Source organism: Mus pahari, chromosome 4 (assembly GCF_900095145.1).
Source record: "Mus pahari chromosome 4, PAHARI_EIJ_v1.1, whole genome shotgun sequence".
Taxonomy (NCBI): Eukaryota; Metazoa; Chordata; class Mammalia; order Rodentia; family Muridae; genus Mus; species Mus pahari.
In genome coordinates, this window is record NC_034593.1 from 23,396,760 (window position 1) to 23,416,765 (window position 20,006).

Consider the following 20,006-nt stretch of genomic DNA (forward strand, 5'->3'; position numbering starts at 1 on the left):
AAAAAAAAAAAAAAAAAAAGATGAGCATAGAACCAAGGAAGGCTTGCTTGTTATTAATATCTGCTATCTTTCTCTATAACTTTTCTTCATTCTAAAAGGAGAACTTAATGTGGTTTACAGCAGATACTGCAACAACTAAAACTATAATGTATAAGAAAATAAACTAAAAGGGAACATGAAAAAGAAGAAGAACACAAGTTGAAAGTGGGAGCTGGGTTGGTTCTTAACATACCCACATAAATTGACATTCAGGGAGTATAGGCAGCAGATATAGCCATCAGTATGGCTCTGGGCTCCTAGCACCCAACAAAGGAGGGAGACACAAACAGTAAAGACCCAAGCTGTCCATTAGAGAAGGTGTGTTCTAATGACCATGCCCAAGAAAGACAATTTACATCCACACCTGTGAGAAGTCTCCTGTTTAAGGGGTGGCCTCTAGCAAAAACACAAAGATTGCTAGCTTTAATATGTCTTCATTAAAATCAACTAACCAGTTTACTTGAAAACAACATCCTCCTAAGAGTATCCTAACTGGAGGAACAAACAGAGGATCAGAACTGAACCCCACCTGTGATGGCTAATGTTCCTTGTCAGTTTGACTGGATTTAGAATTATCTAGGAAGCATACTTCTGGTTGTGTCTGAGGCTGTCTACAGACAGGATTAGCTGAGGAGGATGATAGCATCCCCTGGGCCAGTGGTCCAAACTAGATCAACAGGACAGACAGAAGGAGATGGCAAGCTGAGCTTTCGTCTCTGCTTCCTGACCCAGGGCGACCAGCTGTCTCCCACTCCTAACTCCATGGCTGCCCCACCATAATTAAGCTAAGACAAGCCCTTCCTTCCTTGCTTTTATCAGGTATGTTGCCACAGTAATAGAAAAACTAGCAAGTATACTCCTCTCATTGATGTAAGAAAAAAAACCGCTAACCTATATGAAAATAAGGTAATAATTGTATTAATCCAGAGAGCATGTTCATTCCCCAGCCAGGAAAAACCATGAAGACTCTATTAAGAACTAACTGAATCTCAAATTTTAAGGAATTCAACTTTTGACATTGCCTCCAAGAAGATATAAATGAGCCTGTCTAAGCCTCTCCTCGTGGGTGGTATATCTGCTGAGCGCTGTTGTCAACTTGGTTGAAGACATTTTCCTTGATGACAGGACCCCATGGTCATCATCAGACATAACTCAAATTCCCTTAAGAATTAATGCCCATTTGTCTCTGCTCTCCATTCTCTCCAACTCAAGTTTATAGCCCTTACTTTATTTCTCCAACATGGCAAATAGTTTATGTCAGGACCAGTTGCAGGTGATTGTTTTCGTTACTGCTTGGTTTTTGTAGCATTCTCGATCCTCTGTGGATTTTCTGTGAAGAACTTACTGACCTGTGAGAGCTGCCTCAAAAGGGCAGGTCTGTTCTCCATCTCCATAAGGCTTCTTTCTGTTTAGTTTTCTTTCTTTTGCTTTGGAAAATACTCTGACAAAAATGCAACATTGGACAGAAAGGGTTTATTTGGCTTAAAATTCCACTTAGCGTCCATTATTGAATGAACTCAAACATCTAGTTACATCACATCCATGACCAAGAGCAGAAACAAATGAACCCATGCTGCCTGCTTGCTTTGAGTTAGCTTTCCTTTCTCCATACAGCCTGGCCTAGGGAATGGTGCTGCCCGTGGTGGACTGATTCCTCTTCCATCAATTAACAATCAGGACAACTTCCTACAGGCATGTTCACAGGCAAGCCTCACCTAGACAATTGAGACTCTTGGCCTAGGTGATTCTAGTTCATTGTTGTCAAGTAGACAGGTAAAACTACCCAGTGCCCTCCCCTTGGAATGTCTTTCTGGTCTGTAGTCTTCAATACAACAAAAATGAGTAGTGATTCAGTGTGTGAAGAATAGACAAGGCAAAAGCTAGAGGGTTGGAGCGATGGTGTGATGGTGGCCTTAGCAGTTAAGAGGGCTTCTGATCTTGCAAAGGACCAGAGTTCAAATTCTAGGATCCATATTGGGTCACTAACAGCTACCTGTAACTCCAGTTCCAGGGGGACCCAACACCTTCTTATGACACCTTCGGGCACTGCATGTGTGTGGTACACATAAATTCATTCAGGCACATACACATACATACATACATACATACATACATACATACATACATACATACATAAAAATTCAGTAAATAGACCTCTTTTAAAAGATAAAACCTCCCAGAACTTGGGAGGTAGAGGCAAGTGGATTTCTGGGTTCAAGGCCAGCCTGGTTTACAGAGTGAGTTCCAGGACAGCTAGGGCTACACAGAGAAACCCTGTCTCGAAAAANCAAAAAAAAAAAAAAAAAAAAAAAAGATAAAACCTGCTATAGAACAGGGACACACAAGTAATGTCAATCTAAATTACAAATTTGATAAAACAAACCATAAAAGTAATATGAATTATGATGTAATACACACCACTAGTACTGATAAGAAACTTCCAAAATACTTTAAGAGAATAGTGTGTTTTCTTCTTTTGCACCAAGGATTTTACTCTGTTGAGCTCAAAACATTTTTTTTTTTTTTTGAGATGGTGTCTCAATTTATACAGCCCTGACTAATCTTAAACTCACGGTATTCCTTCTGCCTCAGCCTTTCAAGTACTCGATAAGATTACAGCCATGCAGTATCCTTTTAACACAACACATTTTTGCATGTACCTGCCAGGTACCAGGACCCATGTGAGAGGTTGAAGTTGAGCCAGAGTTGAGCATTTGCTTTGTCCTCAAAGAGCTGCATCTAGCAAGAGCCACCAAAGACTTTCTAAGGGTCTCCTTGAAGCAAGAAGTTGTCTTCGACATGTTTTGATATGTCCCCTCCAACAACACGATGCCCAGGGGGAGGGAAAGCAAACATCCTTCTAGGAAGGGCATCGACCTTGAGATACACAGGTGGGAATTGGCAGGCCGCCCTCAGAAGGCTGGGAAAGTAATTTATTTTTCTGACTTCACAGCGGGACCCAAAGCCCTGGCAGATGCCTCTGTGTGTGACCAGTGGCTGCTCCGAGTGAGATCATTATTAATTATTAGCCATTTCTTTAGTGTGTTTCTCAGAAGGTGCAGAACACTTGGGAAACTTTACCTTTTTTGAGTCTCAATCAATGTTGTGTATACCTTGCGTGGGAACCTGAGTGGCATGTAATTATAGAACAGTATTGATTCCTGGCAGACAGACTGAAAATGGACAACTCTACCACATAAAATTCAGCTAAATCTTCAAAGAGCTTGATTAGTTTTTCCTCAAAAAAGAAACCACAAGAGTAACAAACTTGATATGTTAGCTAAATGAGGGCTATATCCAGCCAGGAGCCAGATCTACACACATAATTGTTTTATTCTCTGGGCTTATGCCAATGTAGTCCAAGTCCAGTGTTGGAAATGTCTGTGCTTTGGGTCTATAATCCAAATTATTCAGTCAGTTCCTATGATGATGTTTCACCCTGTGTTCCTCTGAATTCTTTTTTCTGTGAAACAAATAATTGCTTGTCTGGGATTTTTTCTCTCCTCTTGTTACACTATACAGGATGTATCTTAGCCAAGAGCTCTGTATACTCTTACATTCAGGGTCGCCAGCCCCTCCCAATGTTATGTTGGCCTGCTTATAATTCCTGAGCAGGCATCTGTGCCATTCATTTTTGAGTGACTAAAATCTGGAAACTTTCTTCTGTTTGCTACTGCTCCTTGCTCAGCATTAAGGATGACCAGAGGAACTCGGCCAGCCTATGCTACATCATCGATGCCCTGGAGGCTCATGCCTAGATCTGCAAGAAAGCCTCATCCTGCTTTTTGGGTGTCTAGCCTTGCCCTTGTCCATAACTGTTAGGAGCCAATTCCCAACAATGGTTCAGTAGTAGCTGTGAGTGGAAGTCCAAGGATCTAGCAGTTGCTCAGTCTCACACGGCAAGCAGGGGAAAGAGCGAGAACCAGAACCACACCTTTAATCTCAGATGACCTTGAACTTGGAGATCTCCCTGTCTTAATCTTCTGGAATCCATAGCCACTATGCCTCAAGATCTCCATACCAAAATCCAGATCAGAAGTTTCTATCTCCCCGCCTCTAGATCAGGGTCACTGGTGAGCCTTCCAACTCTGGATTGTAGTTCATTCCAAATAGAGTCAAGTTGACAACCAGGAATAGCCACTACAGGTACCATAGTACATGAGAGGCACCAGCTCCTTCTCTGGTCTCCTAAACCCATTCCTTTCCTGAAAGTAGAATGAAGAGACATATTCATTTGGGGGGGGGGGTTCTGCTACATTTCCTGTGTCTCTGTCTGCATGACAGTTGAGCTTAGGTCCCAGAACATAAGGCTGACTTTGAACAATTACTCTCCCTCTGCTTCCATATTCTCATATAAACTGGGAACAAAGGCATCTACCTCCAAAGACTTGTGAATACTAAACAAGATAGAGACAGAATGTATTGCTTGTCCATTCTGGGGCAGTTGCATGAGAAGGGGATGACAGTGAGATCATAGTGGTGTCCCCTCAGCATAGGGTCTAACCCGAGCAAAAGATAAAGTCTGCAGTCACAAATGGATCCTCTGGGAAAAGAAGCCCTGTGGTGTGAGCAGCAGAGATACGGTCCGGGTAGGAGTCTATGAGTTCTGTTCAGTCCGTAGCCTTGACTATCCACTCCTGTTATCTGATCCTTATATCTTTGGAATCTGTGTATGACGTGATATTGAAATGACTGTAGAATGTAATTATTACAGTGGAGTTCCAGAGTCTAGGATAGCTCGATGGCCTTTTCTCGCCTGGTTTGACAATTCCAGCCGCCATGTCTTGACGAGAGTCCACATACATGACTAGTACCAAAGTGGTCTCCATCACCCCAGAGTGCATGTCGGTCCATGGCAGATCTCATGCTAACATTCCCAGCATCCACTGTCATCACCATGTCTGCTTGTCATCCCTCAGCAACAACGGCGAGAAAAGGAGCTTCGGAAGCAGCAGGAGCGGGAACAGCGCCGGCACTATGAAGAGCAGATGCGTCGGGAGGAGGAGAGGAGGCGGGCTGAGCATGAGCAGGTGCTGGGAGGTGGCGAGCCCACGCACACGGGACCTCACGGGACCTGTGGCACCAGGAAGCCCCGTGTGTGGCACATGGTCTCCAAGGACTGTTCTATCATGGCTTTTGCTTTTTCTCAAGCAGTTCTTACCTATTCAAAATGTCAAGTGCACAGCTGGAGAATGCCCAAGCTGCCTATGCAAACCACCACCTCCCCCGGCATACCTGGAACTTCTGACTTCCCAGCACTGAACCAGGTCCCCACTTTTTCATCCCTGAAGATGAGCCATACTGATTGGGCCATCTCTGCTCTCCAACTCTGAGCCCCTGATAGTATCCTCTCCCGTTGCTAAACTCAGATCCTGAGTCACTGAGCAATGAGCTAGGTCTATCCCAAAGACCATGAGCAAGCTGGCCTTGTACATGTGTTCTATCCCTGCTGCTGGCCTAGGGCCCTCAGGACTTCACAGCCTTGTTAAGCCCATGGGTACCACAAGAGAGGTACCTAATAACAGGCTTTAACATAGTCTCATTAAAACCGAAAGAGACAATGAAATGCCGCTGCGCCAGCTCAGTCAGCTGCTCCGGGCAAAGGGGCTGTGCTTTTGACTGCATTGAAAGGCTTGGCTTTGCAATGGCCTCCTCTTCCTGTTGGGTGAGGTGTTGGGTATTTTTTCCCCTTCCTTGCTCCTGCGTTTTACTTGGAAGCTCTTGTCACTTTGCAATCACTGGTTCGTTCTCTCTCTTTTCTTCTCTTCCTATTACTCCCAATTCTCTGCTGCTGCCTCTTCAGGAATACATCAGGCGACAGCTAGAAGAAGAGCAAAGGCAGTTAGAGATCTTACAGCAGCAGCTACTGCATGAGCAAGCTCTACTTCTGGTAATGGGAAAGTCACATGGCCGCTTGGTGTTCATCCTGCATGAGTGTATGCATGCGCGTGTGAGCGTGTGTGCCTGTGTGTGTGTGCGTGTGCACACGTGCACATGCATGTGTATGTGTGAATATGTATGTCTTCTGTTTCCCCCTCCTGACATCCCACTTAAAAATATGAGGAGGTCTTCCCTTCCAGCCTCTTAGACCTCAGAATCTCACAGAGGCTTCATACAACTTTGACCCAGTTCGCTAAGTCCTCAACCATTTAGCACACTTTATTAACTCCATCGATTTGTGAAAATTTAGCATGCATCCATCCCTATTAGTTCATGCTGCTTTCAAGACCCGCTATGTTTATTGCAGAGTAAGTCTTAAAGCCATTTGCAAACATGCTGGAATACAATATCAGCAAACGCTCCTCGGCCACAGAGTTCACTCAGCCCTGCAGTCATTCCTCATCTGCAGGCTGTTACCCCTGCCCTTACAATGGGCACAGTTTGTTTCCTGCTCATGATGCAGCCACTAGAAGAACTTTTATTATTATTACCACTCAGCTCTCCAAATGGGCTTCTTGGTAGACAGCTTTTTTATTTATTTATTTATTTTTTTACTGAATTTTTATGCGATGGCATTCTGTTATTTTGTTTTGTTTTGTTTTGTTTTCCCTTATATAAGTTTGATAACAGCTTTAGGGGTCCAGGTTTTATTTAAAGGATGATTTAGATATGGCCTCTGGCTATTTATTTAGTTGCACACTCGATCACACATGTTTGAATGGCTGAATTACCAAGTTAGAAAGTGGATGACTCCTGCTCCCTAACAGTCTGACTACCCTGCATCTGTGGTACAGTTCTCCAAGGACATGTCACTTTTCCAGTGATGTTCTGTAAGGAATGCCTCTAAAGAAACAGTGTTTTTATTGACATATTGTGTGGACACTAACATGAGGGCTGGGCTCATTTGGGGCACTCCTGCCCTTCTTGAAGCTCTGTGTCTGTTCCATTTTGCCTCTGTCACATGCATTGCTGCTGCTCCATGTGATAATGTGGTCCCCTGTGGTCACGTGATCTCTTCTTTGCTCTTCCTGCTCTGGGTAGGAATATAAGCGCAAACAACTGGAAGAACAGAGACAAGCAGAAAGACTTCAGAGGCAGCTAAAGCAAGAGCGGGACTATCTGGTTTCCCTCCAGCATCAGCGGCAGGAGCAGAGGCCCCTGGAGAAGAAGCCACTGTACCATTACAAGGAGGGCATGAGTCCTAGTGAGAAGCCGGCCTGGGCCAAGGAGGTAAGGACAGAAGACTTACTGTGTCCATTGCCCAGGCTCTCCACTGTGAGTTCCTTCACTGGGAGCACAGAATCCAGTTAGTGCTGAAGAGTTTGAAGACGGCCCGTTGTGAGAGCTTCACTTCCGAAGGAGCCATAGCGTCACTGCAGAGAAAGTCTGATGCTGGTCACAGTGTTTTTCTTGTGTACCTCTGCGAATATAGTGGGGTTTTGTAGGGAAAAACAGCAAAACTTCATTATATGAGTTCATTTAGAGGAGAAGGTCTGGTTGGTGAAACGCTTGCCTTGTAAACACATGGACTTGCATGCAATCCCTAGCCCCCATATGAAAAGCCAGGCATGGTGGCAAAGGCTTGTGATCCTGGAAATGGAGAGGTGGAGACACAGGGATGCCTGGGGCTCACTGATCATTTAGCCGGTCCTGATTGAAGAGCTCTAGGTTCCATTGAGAGAACCTGTCTCAAAATACAAGGTGATGGCAGGCACCTGAGGAGTGATAACTGAGGCTGGCCTTCGATGTCCACACATATGTACATGTACACACACACAAACATACCTTCCTCCTACCACACTCACACCAAGAATCCTGTTGGATGTGGCATGAGGACCGTTAGTGGAAGAATATCATAAACATCATAAAGGGTTCTGGGATGAATCACACAACATCCTGCTCATAGCCTGGATGCTATTGTTAGACCTTACATTGCTGCTAACCCTGCCTTGTTCATTATGGTCTCAGAGGTGCACAATGCGCCATAGACCTGTGCCTATGACATGCATTTTCGACACATCCAAAGCAATATTCTCTCATTTCCTCAACCCTTAGACTCAGGTGGTATTTTGGGAATGTGACTCTGTGGTGAACTAGTTATGAAATGTAATTAAAAGCTATTTGGATTGGAGAAAAATAAATGGGTTAAGACCAAATGACGCAAAAATCAGTAACCCAGACTGGAACAACCACCAGAATGTCTCTGTCAGCTCACACGCAGGGAACATCAGTCTCCAGATCTGTCTTGGTGACATCCAGTGACTTCTTTTTATTCTTGTGAACATGACTAATCACTTAAAGGGGTGTTTAGGTTAGAACCGAAGATCCTATTTCTATTTTTTTAATCTTTCATTTTTCTATCTCATTTTAGTATATGTAGGAATTACTAGAAATGATGTTTCTCCTAATCATGGTGGATAATGAGAGATAACAAAGAATAGTATTTTCTGCAATGTTTCATACCTGTATATACTGTTTGAACATTCACTATTATAGTAAAATAACTTTTCCAGTGTTTAAGAACAAAGTCTACACAGCAAATCATTTTGATCAGATCAAGGGTCATGTTTGGTCACTTTTTGATATAGTCTTTAATAATGATCCATATTGACCTTTGTCTGGAGCCACTGCCACTCTTTCTCAGGTCAACCATTTGGGTTTGTGATTTTGCTCCCTGGCAGCACTGGCCCCTCTGTCAGTTACTTCTGCTCTTTCTTGTTGCTATGACCAAACAGCCTACAATAGCAGCCTAAGGATAAAAGGAGTTTATCTTGGTTTACAACTCTGGGAGATGTAGTCCACCATGGCAGAAAAAGTGTAGCAGGAGGAGCAAGAGGCAGCCATTCACCTCGTGTTCACACCAAGGACCGAGGAACCACAGTGATGGATGCTTCTGCTCAGCTCACACTCTCCTTTTTCATTCTTCGTGGAGTTACAGCCCATAGCATTGTACAAGCCACATACAGCGTTGGTCTTCCCACCCCAATTACTCAAATTAGCTAATCAATCACAGATACGTGCAGAAATTTGTTTCCATGATGACTCTAAATCTCATTAAGTTGCCAGTCAAGATTACTCATCAGAACTCCTTAAAAATCTATACCATTTCTTTGGGTAAGCAGAATCCCTATGCTATTAAGCAGCAGGCTGCCTGGCTGGCAGAGGCACACTGCTTTCGTCCACTGCTTAGCCACTTCTTAGCCATTGTTGGATTCAAATCTTCAGCTGAGTCAAACCCACAGCTCCAGCCCCCATCACTGTGGGGAAAGCTGAAGGGCTGCCCTCTCTGAAGCTAATGCCATTATCATCCAAAGCAAGTACCAACTGCAAACAGGGATTCTTGATTGCTCATCACTCGAGGAAGGAAGATGGGCCAGCTTGGTTTGGAAGAACAACTAAAGCCTCAGAACCTCTTAGGAACTAAAGTGGGACTCCCCCAGATCCCATTTCCCAGAATGTAGATGAACTTGGGAATGAAACCTAACGTCATATGGAATACCTATCCAGCATTTTCAAAGTGGTAAGTCACTGTGTGTCTGTCATAGCAGTTAAGGAGGGCATGGAAGAGTCTCATGGACCAGAGAAGACAAGAGGAGAGGCATAAAACTGTATGTCTTTCCTCGTACCTAGACTCCTCTAAGTACCACATCTTTGTGATAGATACCTTCTGACCTTTCATGTTCCTAGCTCCTGGCACACATTTAGGGAAGGGATACCTGAAGGTACTTGAAAAGCATCCTGAGATTCCTTCCCTCATAGGCGGTTCCCTGTGCTAATGTGTGCCAAGAAAGGAGAGCATGGTGTGGTTCCTACTTCTTCCCATCCACTTACCCCCACCCCCTGGCTCCTATTCCAGCCTGTCTGCCTTGATGTCGCTGTTTTCTTATGTCTGTCTGTCCCCATCATTAAGTCCCTGGCCCATCTCTCTATTCATAATCAGTTCATAGTTCTTGGGCTCTCAGAAGCTCTCCTGGGGACAAATCTGTACTGATAGCATCAAGGCAATATTGTCGACCTCCTGATTACCCTGTTGCCTGGCCAGACCTCTCGCAGTAAAAGAAACCCAACAGTTTTAGCCTTTTTAACCTAACAGAAGTAACAGGCACACAACCAGCATAGCTATGTCATCAAGCATTCCAGATATGACGGTCTCTGGCCACCACCATAAATCTGGGTGGCATCTAGTGGATGACATCATTCATATCAGGCTTGCCAGACACCAGTGTTCTTCTTTGGGACTTAATACACCTCTGGACATATGTGCAGACATTCTTTAACATTTCCATGATCTTCCTTCTTTTCCTGTGTGGTTAACATAATCTGACTTCTAAATAACCATCAGTCAATCTCCAAAACTATTTTTCTTCCTTTTTATATTACACCTCTGTCCATGACATTCTAAGTTGACGACTTTTCCTCAACAATGGGATGCAATATTTCACCCTCTGTGGTGTGCATGTGTTGGTGCATGTTTACATGTGGTCATTAAGGTGCATGTACCCATATATGCATGAGTGAAGGCCAGAGGGGAGTTTGCATTATTCCCTTAATACAAGCTTTGTCACTGAAGCTAGAGCTACTCTGGCAGCCAGCAAGCCCCGGAATCCTGTCAGCATTGCCTTCAACCCAGTGATGGGGCTATTTGATCTTTGGGAGGCTTGTCAAATTTTGATGTAGTATTCTATTGGGCTTGGATGTTGCCGTGGATGTGATTTTTCAGATTTAAGCCAGCAAGGATGCATTACAAAGCTGGTTAGGCAAGGCCACTCCTTTCAGAACTCTCCCATTGTTTCTTGATTTGGATAGGAGGCAGATTAGCTCTGTGGAAGTGTTAATAAGATGCTGTGATGTCCATTGGCTGAATTTGAGTATTTCTTCTCATCTTTTGGATGATAGAAATTTCTTTTCCTTTCTCATGTGCCCTAAAATTCCATCACACTTCACTACTTCAAATAGTATTTGAACTTGCACCAGGTTGCAGCAGGATACTCTGTTTACATGACTATGCATGGGGTCTTATTTGATTGTTTTAGTGCTCCATCATGTCCCCTCTCTGCAGTGAATGGCAGCCACTGCTATGTGTACTAGGTTCTTTGGCATGTGATCTTCTAGGGCCTCTACCTTTCGCATTGCCATGAAAGCACCAAGGTTACAGATGTGCAATGCAGACATATCACATGTGGCTTAACTGAGGTTCTAGGGATCTGAACTCAGGTCCTTATGCTTGTGCAATAAGCTCTTTCCTTACTGAACCATTGGTACCCCTAGTTTTCCCATCTTCCTGACAGCCACTGACAGCTGAAGACTGGAGTAGATCCTCTGCTGCTAGTCCTGTCCTCAAGCAGATGGGAGCAGATCTGGGCTGTGTCCCAGTTTAGCTGTGTTTATCTTTGCTTTGTGGAAGGGCCACTTTCTTTTCTTCTCACATAATACCTTCTGTTCAGTTAGTAAATGGAAGTTGTCATCAATCGGTGGACAGTCCTTTTCCAGTTAGAAGAAGCGGCTTTTGAGTAAACTTGGCTTTCTCTCTGTGAAATGCCATGTCGAAGGTTCGCTTTAGTGTCTTTCCTCCGGTACTTAAAGGGAAATTTTGGTGCAAAACACATCTGTGTCCCAACCTTCCAAAAGGCTTCAAAAGCAAGATTTTCTTGAGATAAAATTACAGTCAGGGCCAACAAGATAGCTCATCGGCTAAAGATGCTTGCTTCCAGGCCTGACAACCTGAGTTCAGTCCTGGGAACACACGGGTTAGAAGAAGAGAACGAATACCCAAAGGTTGTCTTTTGACCCCCAATATGTTTTGCAATACACATGTGTACTGTGCATGTGTATGCACACACAAGTACACACACACACACACACACAAACACACACTCATGTGCACAAATAAATATAAAACTCCTACTCATGAAATTTCAGCACATTGATCCATCTTGACATTATTGACTGAATATTCACAACTGGCTATTTATTTCATATGGCATAGACTCTTGCAGGTTAAGACACTCAAGGGGTAGAATCTATAGCATAATACGATTGAAAGTTTAGAAAATATGCCCAGAAGTTGCTTAGCATCCTCTCTCCACAACTAATCAAACACACAATTTGCCTATGAAAATCAGCACTCACTTTTTGCCCTGTATTTGACAGTTAAAAATAACACTAATGATCATTACAAGTATGCCTCACTCTGAATACATTTGGTTCCAAACACATGAAAACACGTTCATTTCTATACCACCAATGCATTCCTGGGATATCAGAGTGTGGAGATCCACGTATTTCTCTGAACCATATCTACTCCCCAGAGTTCCTGAGCTCAAACATGAGTTGTTTAAGTAATATAATTTACAATTGAGGAACTAAGGAATTTCAGTAGTCAAAAAAGGGTCACTGTCTTTTCTTTAAGGAGTCTGGCATGTAGAACTGATGCATTGTGTGTTGTGGGCTTGGTTTCTCTGTTGCTGTCTTCTTGGGGCTTTGAGGTCAGTAGCAGTAGTCAGCTTTACTCTTCCGCCTAGTATAATGGACAATTAATTATTGCTGATATGATGCTTTATGCACTCACAAACAGAGTGAACACTTTCTACTTTATATCACTGGCATTCTGTGGCTATTATGATTTGATATGTAGGAAACTTCTAGGACACAGAATTTCAAAACCAAAGTCAAGTGGAGGCCAATTGGACATGCCCCACAAAGCCATAGTGAGGAAAAAGATGTTCATACTACACATCATACAGACAGACCACTACTTATCTGTGGCTTGATGTAGCATGTTTAAATGTTTAAGGTTAAAACAGACTTACTATGAGTAGGAAATTGGACTTCTCTCTAGAAAGATTCAAAAGAGGGTAAGAAAGATAAGAAATAATAGGACTTTTGAATTTTATTTGCAATCAGGCAGCAAAAAGAAAATTTAAAACCCTTAGCTGGTGTGTAAACATATGCAAACAGACCTGAATATTGAGTCAACGGAAGTGAGTTAAGAGCTCAGTCGATGAGTTATCAGGTGAGGAGAGTGATGTGTGGCATTGTCTTGCCGTTTTGAGATGCACAACCATTACACTGACACGTAAGAAATACAGGACAGGGTAAGATAAACCTAGAACAAAAATCTTTTGCTAACTGATGCCTTCCACCTTGTCTTTTGATGTCCATTATGTTCATTTAACTTTCTCTTTAAGGTCATCCTTGGGTACAGTATTTGCTGCTATAAACATGGACTGACTGTTAGTGACATAGAGTCTGTTTATAAAGAAGCACTAGTTCTCTGAGACACTGGAAAATAAGACATGACAATAGGTAGAAAGGAGAGAAGGTGGGGGCGAGGGGAACAGGAAGGGCCAGAATGTGGGAAGGAGCAGGAGGAGAGTTAAAGGGTGTAGGGTAAGAGTCCATGCTGGGAATGGAAAGCAGGGGAGGAGCAGTGTATTTTGGGTAGCAGGGAGAGACAATTGAAAGGAAAGGGCCCTGAAGAGAAAAAGAAAATGATACAGGAAGTCTGTGTAAGACAGCCATGTCATTAAGCAGCATCCAGGACGCCCACATGCCTATCAGCAGCCTGCAAAGAAGGGTAGAGCTCTTGTGTGGCACTTCGCCCTCGCCAGCCCTTGTGTGTCTCTTGTCCTCCTGTCTTATGAGTCAACTCAAAGCAACTTTCTATTTTCCCCCTAAACTGTCTCACTGCCTACTATAGTCCCCTTTGATTATCTGGAGGGCACACACCATCTCCCTGCCTGATCCCATGGCTTTGTGACTAATCAGCAGGATAGTAGCTCAAGGGATGAAAGATGAGCTCTGAGCAGGCCAAGAATGCCCAGTTACCTGACATAGCACAAGCTAAAGGGTGATGTAAGGTCAAAGAGCTCAAGGGTCCTGCATACTTGCTGGAAATACTTCCATGAGGAGAAAAGAAAAGAGAAAAAGAGAAAGGGGAGACAAAGATCTTGCTATGAAACAGAAACGAACATTTGGGCTCTTCGAATTCATCAGCGAAGCATAAGAATGGCTTTGTGGGTTACTACTGAAAAGCCTTACAGGACAGGGCACCGATTTCTAATCATTGAGATTTTCTTTTCCTTTGACTTTCTAGGTAGAAGAACGCTCAAGACTTAACCGACAGAGTTCACCTGCCATGCCTCACAAGGTTGCCAACAGGATCTCTGACCCCAACCTGCCCCCAAGATCAGAGTCCTTCAGCATTAGTGGGGTTCAGCCGGCAAGGACACCCCCAATGCTCAGACCTGTTGATCCCCAGGTACAATAACCTCCTTTCTATTCTAGTGGACACTGGTGCCCAGGAAAGCTTATTAAAGCCTACAATATTCTAGCATGCCAGAGAAGCATTGAAGTAAAGACCCTTAGTATAGAGTCCATGGGAACAGAACCCTCTCTGCATTGGGAAGCTCCAGAATACAGACAGGAAGCATGGAGCTAATGACCTTGAGGCGACTTCAAAGTCACTCTCGGTAAAGTGGCTTCTGCGGAGACGCTTGCAAGTGCTATAGAGTGCAGGGTGGGGACAGCCATTCTTGTAGTTACAATCAGGAGAATTAAAGTTCATATACTGACCTTTGAGGTAGACTATATACATGTATTCTTCCCTTCCTTGAAATATGGGTAGAAATCTGAACTGAAGAAATGAAATGGGCTTGGTGGACTCTATGTGTGCCGTCTAAGCCAGTGTTTCTCCTGGCATGCTCACCTGGCAGCCAGCAACATCCGATGAACTTGGTAAAAATGCATATTCCTGGGTTTGCTTCAGACTTACTGACTGTAGACTCAGGGTCGGCCCGATAGTCTTTTAAAAACCTTCCAGGTTGGTTCTGGTACCCTCTAGGGACTGAGAAGCACTGCATGAAGATGTTTGGTGGGGAAAGATAATTTTGTTATTAAGAAAGGAGCTTTCTGGTATGTTCTTCAAAGATGAAATTCAAAGTGAAATAGAAGATGGAAATTCCATGAGGGGGGGAAAATAGTAATCCGACCTTTCTCACCCAAATGTCTTGCATTTCTTCCTGGCACCCAACTGTGGTAAGGCTTCTCCAGTGCATTTAGAGGTCACTTTTGAATATGAACTGCTGTTTGAATTAAGGTTTAAAGGAATAATGATGAAAATCAAGGCTTTCTTGCATTTTAAGTTAGTGGCAATGAACAAAATGCAAGCTGTTTCAGCACCAATGAGCTCAGCATACCTTCCTCTGGTTGTTTTTATCTGCATATACTTCTCTTTTATAGATGCTCTGAAGGGGGAGTTTTGCAAGGGTTTCTCTTTTAAAAACCTCCTACTTCGATCTTATAATGAACCTTTTCCTTGCTAAGGAAAGAGCTGTGTGGAAATGCCTCTTCTGAAATGATAAGGAACTAAGAGTAGACTCTCTGGAAAAGCCTTCTCTGGTGCTTCAGGTTTTTCGGGGGTGCCTGGAATGGTCTCCTAAAGTGAGAGTGGGTTTTGTACTAGATACTGCACTGCATTTTGTTTTAATGCTATGCATTGTATTTAATGATATTTGCATCCACATGAACTGTACAAGGCCTATTCAAAACACTCAGCAGAACAGAGCTTTGAGGACTCTTCCAGCATGTCTCTGTGACATTCCAATAGGCATTGTAGACCAAAGTGGGTTTGGCAGGGCCTTGTATGAAACCGATAGGAAATCAAGACTGCTTGAATGAACAGTTTAGTCTGGAAGCGCTCTAGATTTTTTTTTTCCCCAGCCATGATCCATGTGAGCTAAGCCTATGGATGGACCGGGGCTCCCATGAGTGCAGTATACACTCAGAGGTAGAGGACAGGCTTCAGTAGTCACAAAATGCAGCACAGGTGAAGGGAACCCCTTGTACCCTAGATTTTGATACTTTTCCTTAAGAGATCAAATAAAAGTCCCAAAAGTTATTCCTACATGAACAACAGTACCACATTGCCTGAGTGCCCAAGAAGCATCCTGAGATCAGGAAATGGTGTGTGTGTTTAGTGGGGACATCCAGTCCTGTAGAAATCAGGATAGTATGGAACCTGAGTAGGTGACCCATTTGGTATAAAGTGCTTTCCATGTAAAAAACCCAAGTTCGATCCCTAGAAGACACACATAAAATCCAGACATGGTCGTGTAGGCTTGTGATCACAGTACTGGGGTAGCAGAGTCAGGGGAATCTACCTTAGGGCTTGTCGACCAGGCAGCTTAGTGAAATTGCAAGTTCAAAGCCAGTGAGGAACCACGTTTGAAACACAGTGAAAGCCATGTATGCCCCAAGCCTTTAATCCCTGCACTCAGAAGACAGAGGCAGGTGGATTTCTGTGAGTTGTTAAAGGCCAGCAATGACTACATTGACTTCTAGACCAGCCTGAGCTTCACAGGCAGACCCTGTTTCAGGAAGGAAAGAAGGAAGGGAGGGAGAAATGGAGGGAGGGAGGGAAAGACAGACAGACAGACAGACAGACAGACAGACAGACAGATGATAAACTGGGTAAACATTCTGAAGATGGCACCTCTGGCCTCCACACATACATGTGCATCTGCACATACCACACACACACACACACACACACACGCACGCACGCACGCACGCACGCACGCATGCACGCACGCACGCACGCGCGCGCCACACACGGTGGATAGAGAAAGAGCACACTACCGAGGTTAGATGGATGAGCATGTACTATGGGAATAGACCACAGGGTTCCAGCTCAGATGCCAGCATATCAGCTGTAAAATCTAGGATATGGCTTAATCTCTTTGTACCAGGGATTGCTCATGTCTCAAATAAGGAGGATGGTTATCTCAACCCTGTGAGTTCACAGAAGGAAAGACATTTAGAGTATTCTTCGTTCATAGAACAATAGTATCTAAAGGCAAAGCTAAGGACTTTACAGGCGGGAGCTTGGGGTAGCTTATAAAATATCTTGTGTTGCTGTCCAGGAAATATTGAATAAAAATAATTGTTACTACTACCACCATACTACTCCCTGACTTCTTAGCAGTTCTAGCCAATACCAAACTGAACCTGTTTCCAGGAACCCTGAGGAAGCCCTACAAATTTTCTAAATTAAAGATTCTGAAGGGTTGCCAGATGTGCTCTCTGCAGCCTTGAATAGCAGGAGTATCTCTGCCAGTGAAGTGTGTCCCAAGTGTGACTAGTGCTAACTGAAAACTGCCCTGTCATAGCTCTGACGGATTCAGTTCTTGCGTACAGATCTTTTTGTCCCTTTAACCTATGGGCTTCTAATAATGCTGCCCCTATGTTGTGTGCTTAGATCCCGCAGCTGGTAGCTGTCAAATCCCAGGGACCTGCCTTGACAGCCTCCCAGTCAGTGCATGAGCAACCCACAAAGGGCCTGTCTGGGTTCCAGGAGGCTCTGAGTGTGACCTCTCACCGGGTCGAGATGCCACGCCAGAACTCGGATCCCACCTCGGAAAACCCTCCTCTCCCCACGAGAATTGAGAAGTTTGACAGAAGCTCTTGGTTACGACAGGAAGAAGACATTCCACCAAAGGTAGCGTCAGTGCTGCTGGGTGTCTGTGTCACTGCTGCTATTGCCACCATCCCATCCCTTTTACAGTTTAGAGAACTCGACTGTGCGACAACACCTTCCTTCTCACATGCATCTCTTCCTAAACTAAGTCTTGGCTAGTCATTAATCATTTCTGATCTTCATCTTCCCAAAGGAACAAGGACTCAGTTTGAGTGACAGAGAAGTATGTGTCTTAAAACAGAATTATAACTCTCAAACCCGAACATTCTAGGCCATTTTGCTGTCCGCAATAGCAAATAGACTAGTGGGTGTTTTCAATGATTATTGCATTTATAGCTAGATAAACCAAATCAATAAAAGAAAATTTGCTTACTCTTATATTTAACAACACAAAACTCGAGCAGATTTCAAGGGTTCAGAAAATGGTATGGGGACTGGGGAGATGACTCAGTCAGTAACGTGCTTGTCCCACAAGCATGAGGATCTGAGTTCAGGTTCCTGGCACTCAGGTAAAAGCCAGGCATGGTAACATGTGCATCTAAGCCTGATGCTGAGTATGTGGAGGCAAGAAGATCCTTAGCCAAAAGAGTCTAGCTAGATTGGTGAGTTCCAGGTTCAATGAGAGACCCTGTTACACACAGAGAAAGAGAGACAGAAGACAGAGAGACAGAGACAGAGAGAGGGAGAGACAGCAAGTTGGAGAGGCAGAGACAGACAGAAACAGAGACAGACAAAACAGAGACAGAGAAAGGCAGGGGAGAGAGAGGGAGAGGGAGAGATTGAAAAAGATACTCAGCATTGATCCCTGACCTCCACAGGTGCACACACACACACACACACACACACACACACACACAGGCTGTCACACTCATGTATACACATATGAAAACACACGCACAGACAGGCTGGCCTTGTCTTTAAGCATGTCACTTAGCTTTTCTTAAGGATTGCTCCCTTTAGGGTAAGGGGTACTATATGTATTTGCAGACTCAATTAATTACAGAGGGTCGAACTTTACAGAGAAATGACTAGTTTTTCTACTAGTGTTCCTACCGAACAACCCTGAATACTTTGGTTTTATCTCATATTACTAAGCTATTTGCTAAGTTATTTGTTCAAAGCAATGTTCCAGAATGTGGCTGTGCATCTGTCTAGAGTCAACCTGGATGTTTTTGAAATGCTTAAGATATTTGGCACTAGATTCTTCCTGGTCCATGATGCTTTCCTACTGTGCTTAGCATACAGGGCTGTGACAATTGAAATGTCCTGGATTTCCAGAAAACACTGTTACTATTAACTCCAAGAAAGAGAAAACGGATTTAATGATTTACAAACTATTACCATTTCCCTCTCAAGTGGGGTCACAGCGGGATTCCTGTTATCCTGACAATGAGACAGTGACTCTACTGTCCAGCTGTGGTCTTCAGGGGGACTCGGCAATCCCATCTAAATGGTTACTTAGAAGAGAACTTCATTGTGAGAAATAAGCTGGACACAAGAGCCGAAGACCTGAAAGAGGAAGTTTCTTACTTAGCCACTCTGTGAAAACTTCAGGTAGATCTGTATAAAGCTAGGAAGAAATGTTAGGTACAGGCAAATATGCAGGTTTCAGCCAGTCCTTGAGCCCTCTCCAGACGCTTTGGTTTACAAAGAGGAGAGGGAGAGATAACAGCAGTGCTTAATCTGAACAGGAGTTAGACCAACTTGGCCATTTTGCTTTGCTTCCTTGATTCCACCAAAAGGAATCATAATAAAAAAAATTTTTTTTCCAAACAGATAAAGGATAACACTTACATTGACAATAATCTTCTGCATTAATATTCGTGTTTCTTGCAAATAATTGGCTCCCGTTGTACAATACCCAGTCCCAGAATCTATGCCTTGTGTCTGTATGCTTTATGAGAGGAGACACACTGGAGTTCTGCTTGGTGCCCTGCCCGGTTAAGCGGGTCATACAGACTAATGCTGCTTCCGGCTCCTTAATGTTTGAGTGGGCCTTTTGAAGACCCTCCCAGGATTTTCAATATTAATTTTGCTTTATATAGAATAACATTTACTAATTAACAAAACACACATTGTTTGGGATTTTGATTGACAGCAGTAATCTGCTTAGGAAGTAAAACCATCTATGTTTTCATATTCTAAGAGAGAGAAGACCCGCAGAACTCGCCCATGGTTAGAGCTCTTCTGCTCTTTTTTTTTTTTTTTTTTTAAATATTTATTTACTATGTAAGTACACTGTAGCTGTCTTCAGACACACCAGAAGAAGGCATCAGATCTCATTACAGATGGTTGTGAGCCACCATGTGGTTGCTGGGATTTGAACTCAGGACCTCTGGAAGGGCAGTCAGTGCTCTTAACCACTGAGCCATCTCTCCAGCCTGCTCTTCTGCTCTTGAGAGAGCCCTGGTTCATTTCCCTACACATAAATTGGGTGGCTCACGACTACCTGTAACTCCAGTTCTAGGAAATCTGATGTCTTCTCCCAGCTTCCATGAGCACCCAGAACATACGTGTTACATACATGCATGACATACACAGACACAAATAT

General features: G+C 43.7%; 1 protein-coding gene across 3 annotated transcripts in view; it reads left to right on the forward strand.

Annotated features, from left to right (window-relative positions):
• Nucleotides 1-20,006, forward strand: part of Tnik (TRAF2 and NCK interacting kinase) — a 400,191-nt gene that overhangs the window by 321,731 nt on the left and 58,454 nt on the right. For all 3 annotated transcript variants that reach the window (XM_021195419.1, XM_021195420.1, XM_021195418.2), the window contains exons 13-17: nt 4,959-5,069; nt 5,843-5,929; nt 7,021-7,209; nt 14,075-14,239; nt 17,237-17,476. In XM_021195419.1, coding sequence (XP_021051078.1) covers nt 4,959-5,069; nt 5,843-5,929; nt 7,021-7,209; nt 14,075-14,239; nt 17,237-17,476 — 792 coding nt within the window. The remainder of the gene's footprint in view (nt 1-4,958; nt 5,070-5,842; nt 5,930-7,020; nt 7,210-14,074; nt 14,240-17,236; nt 17,477-20,006) is intronic.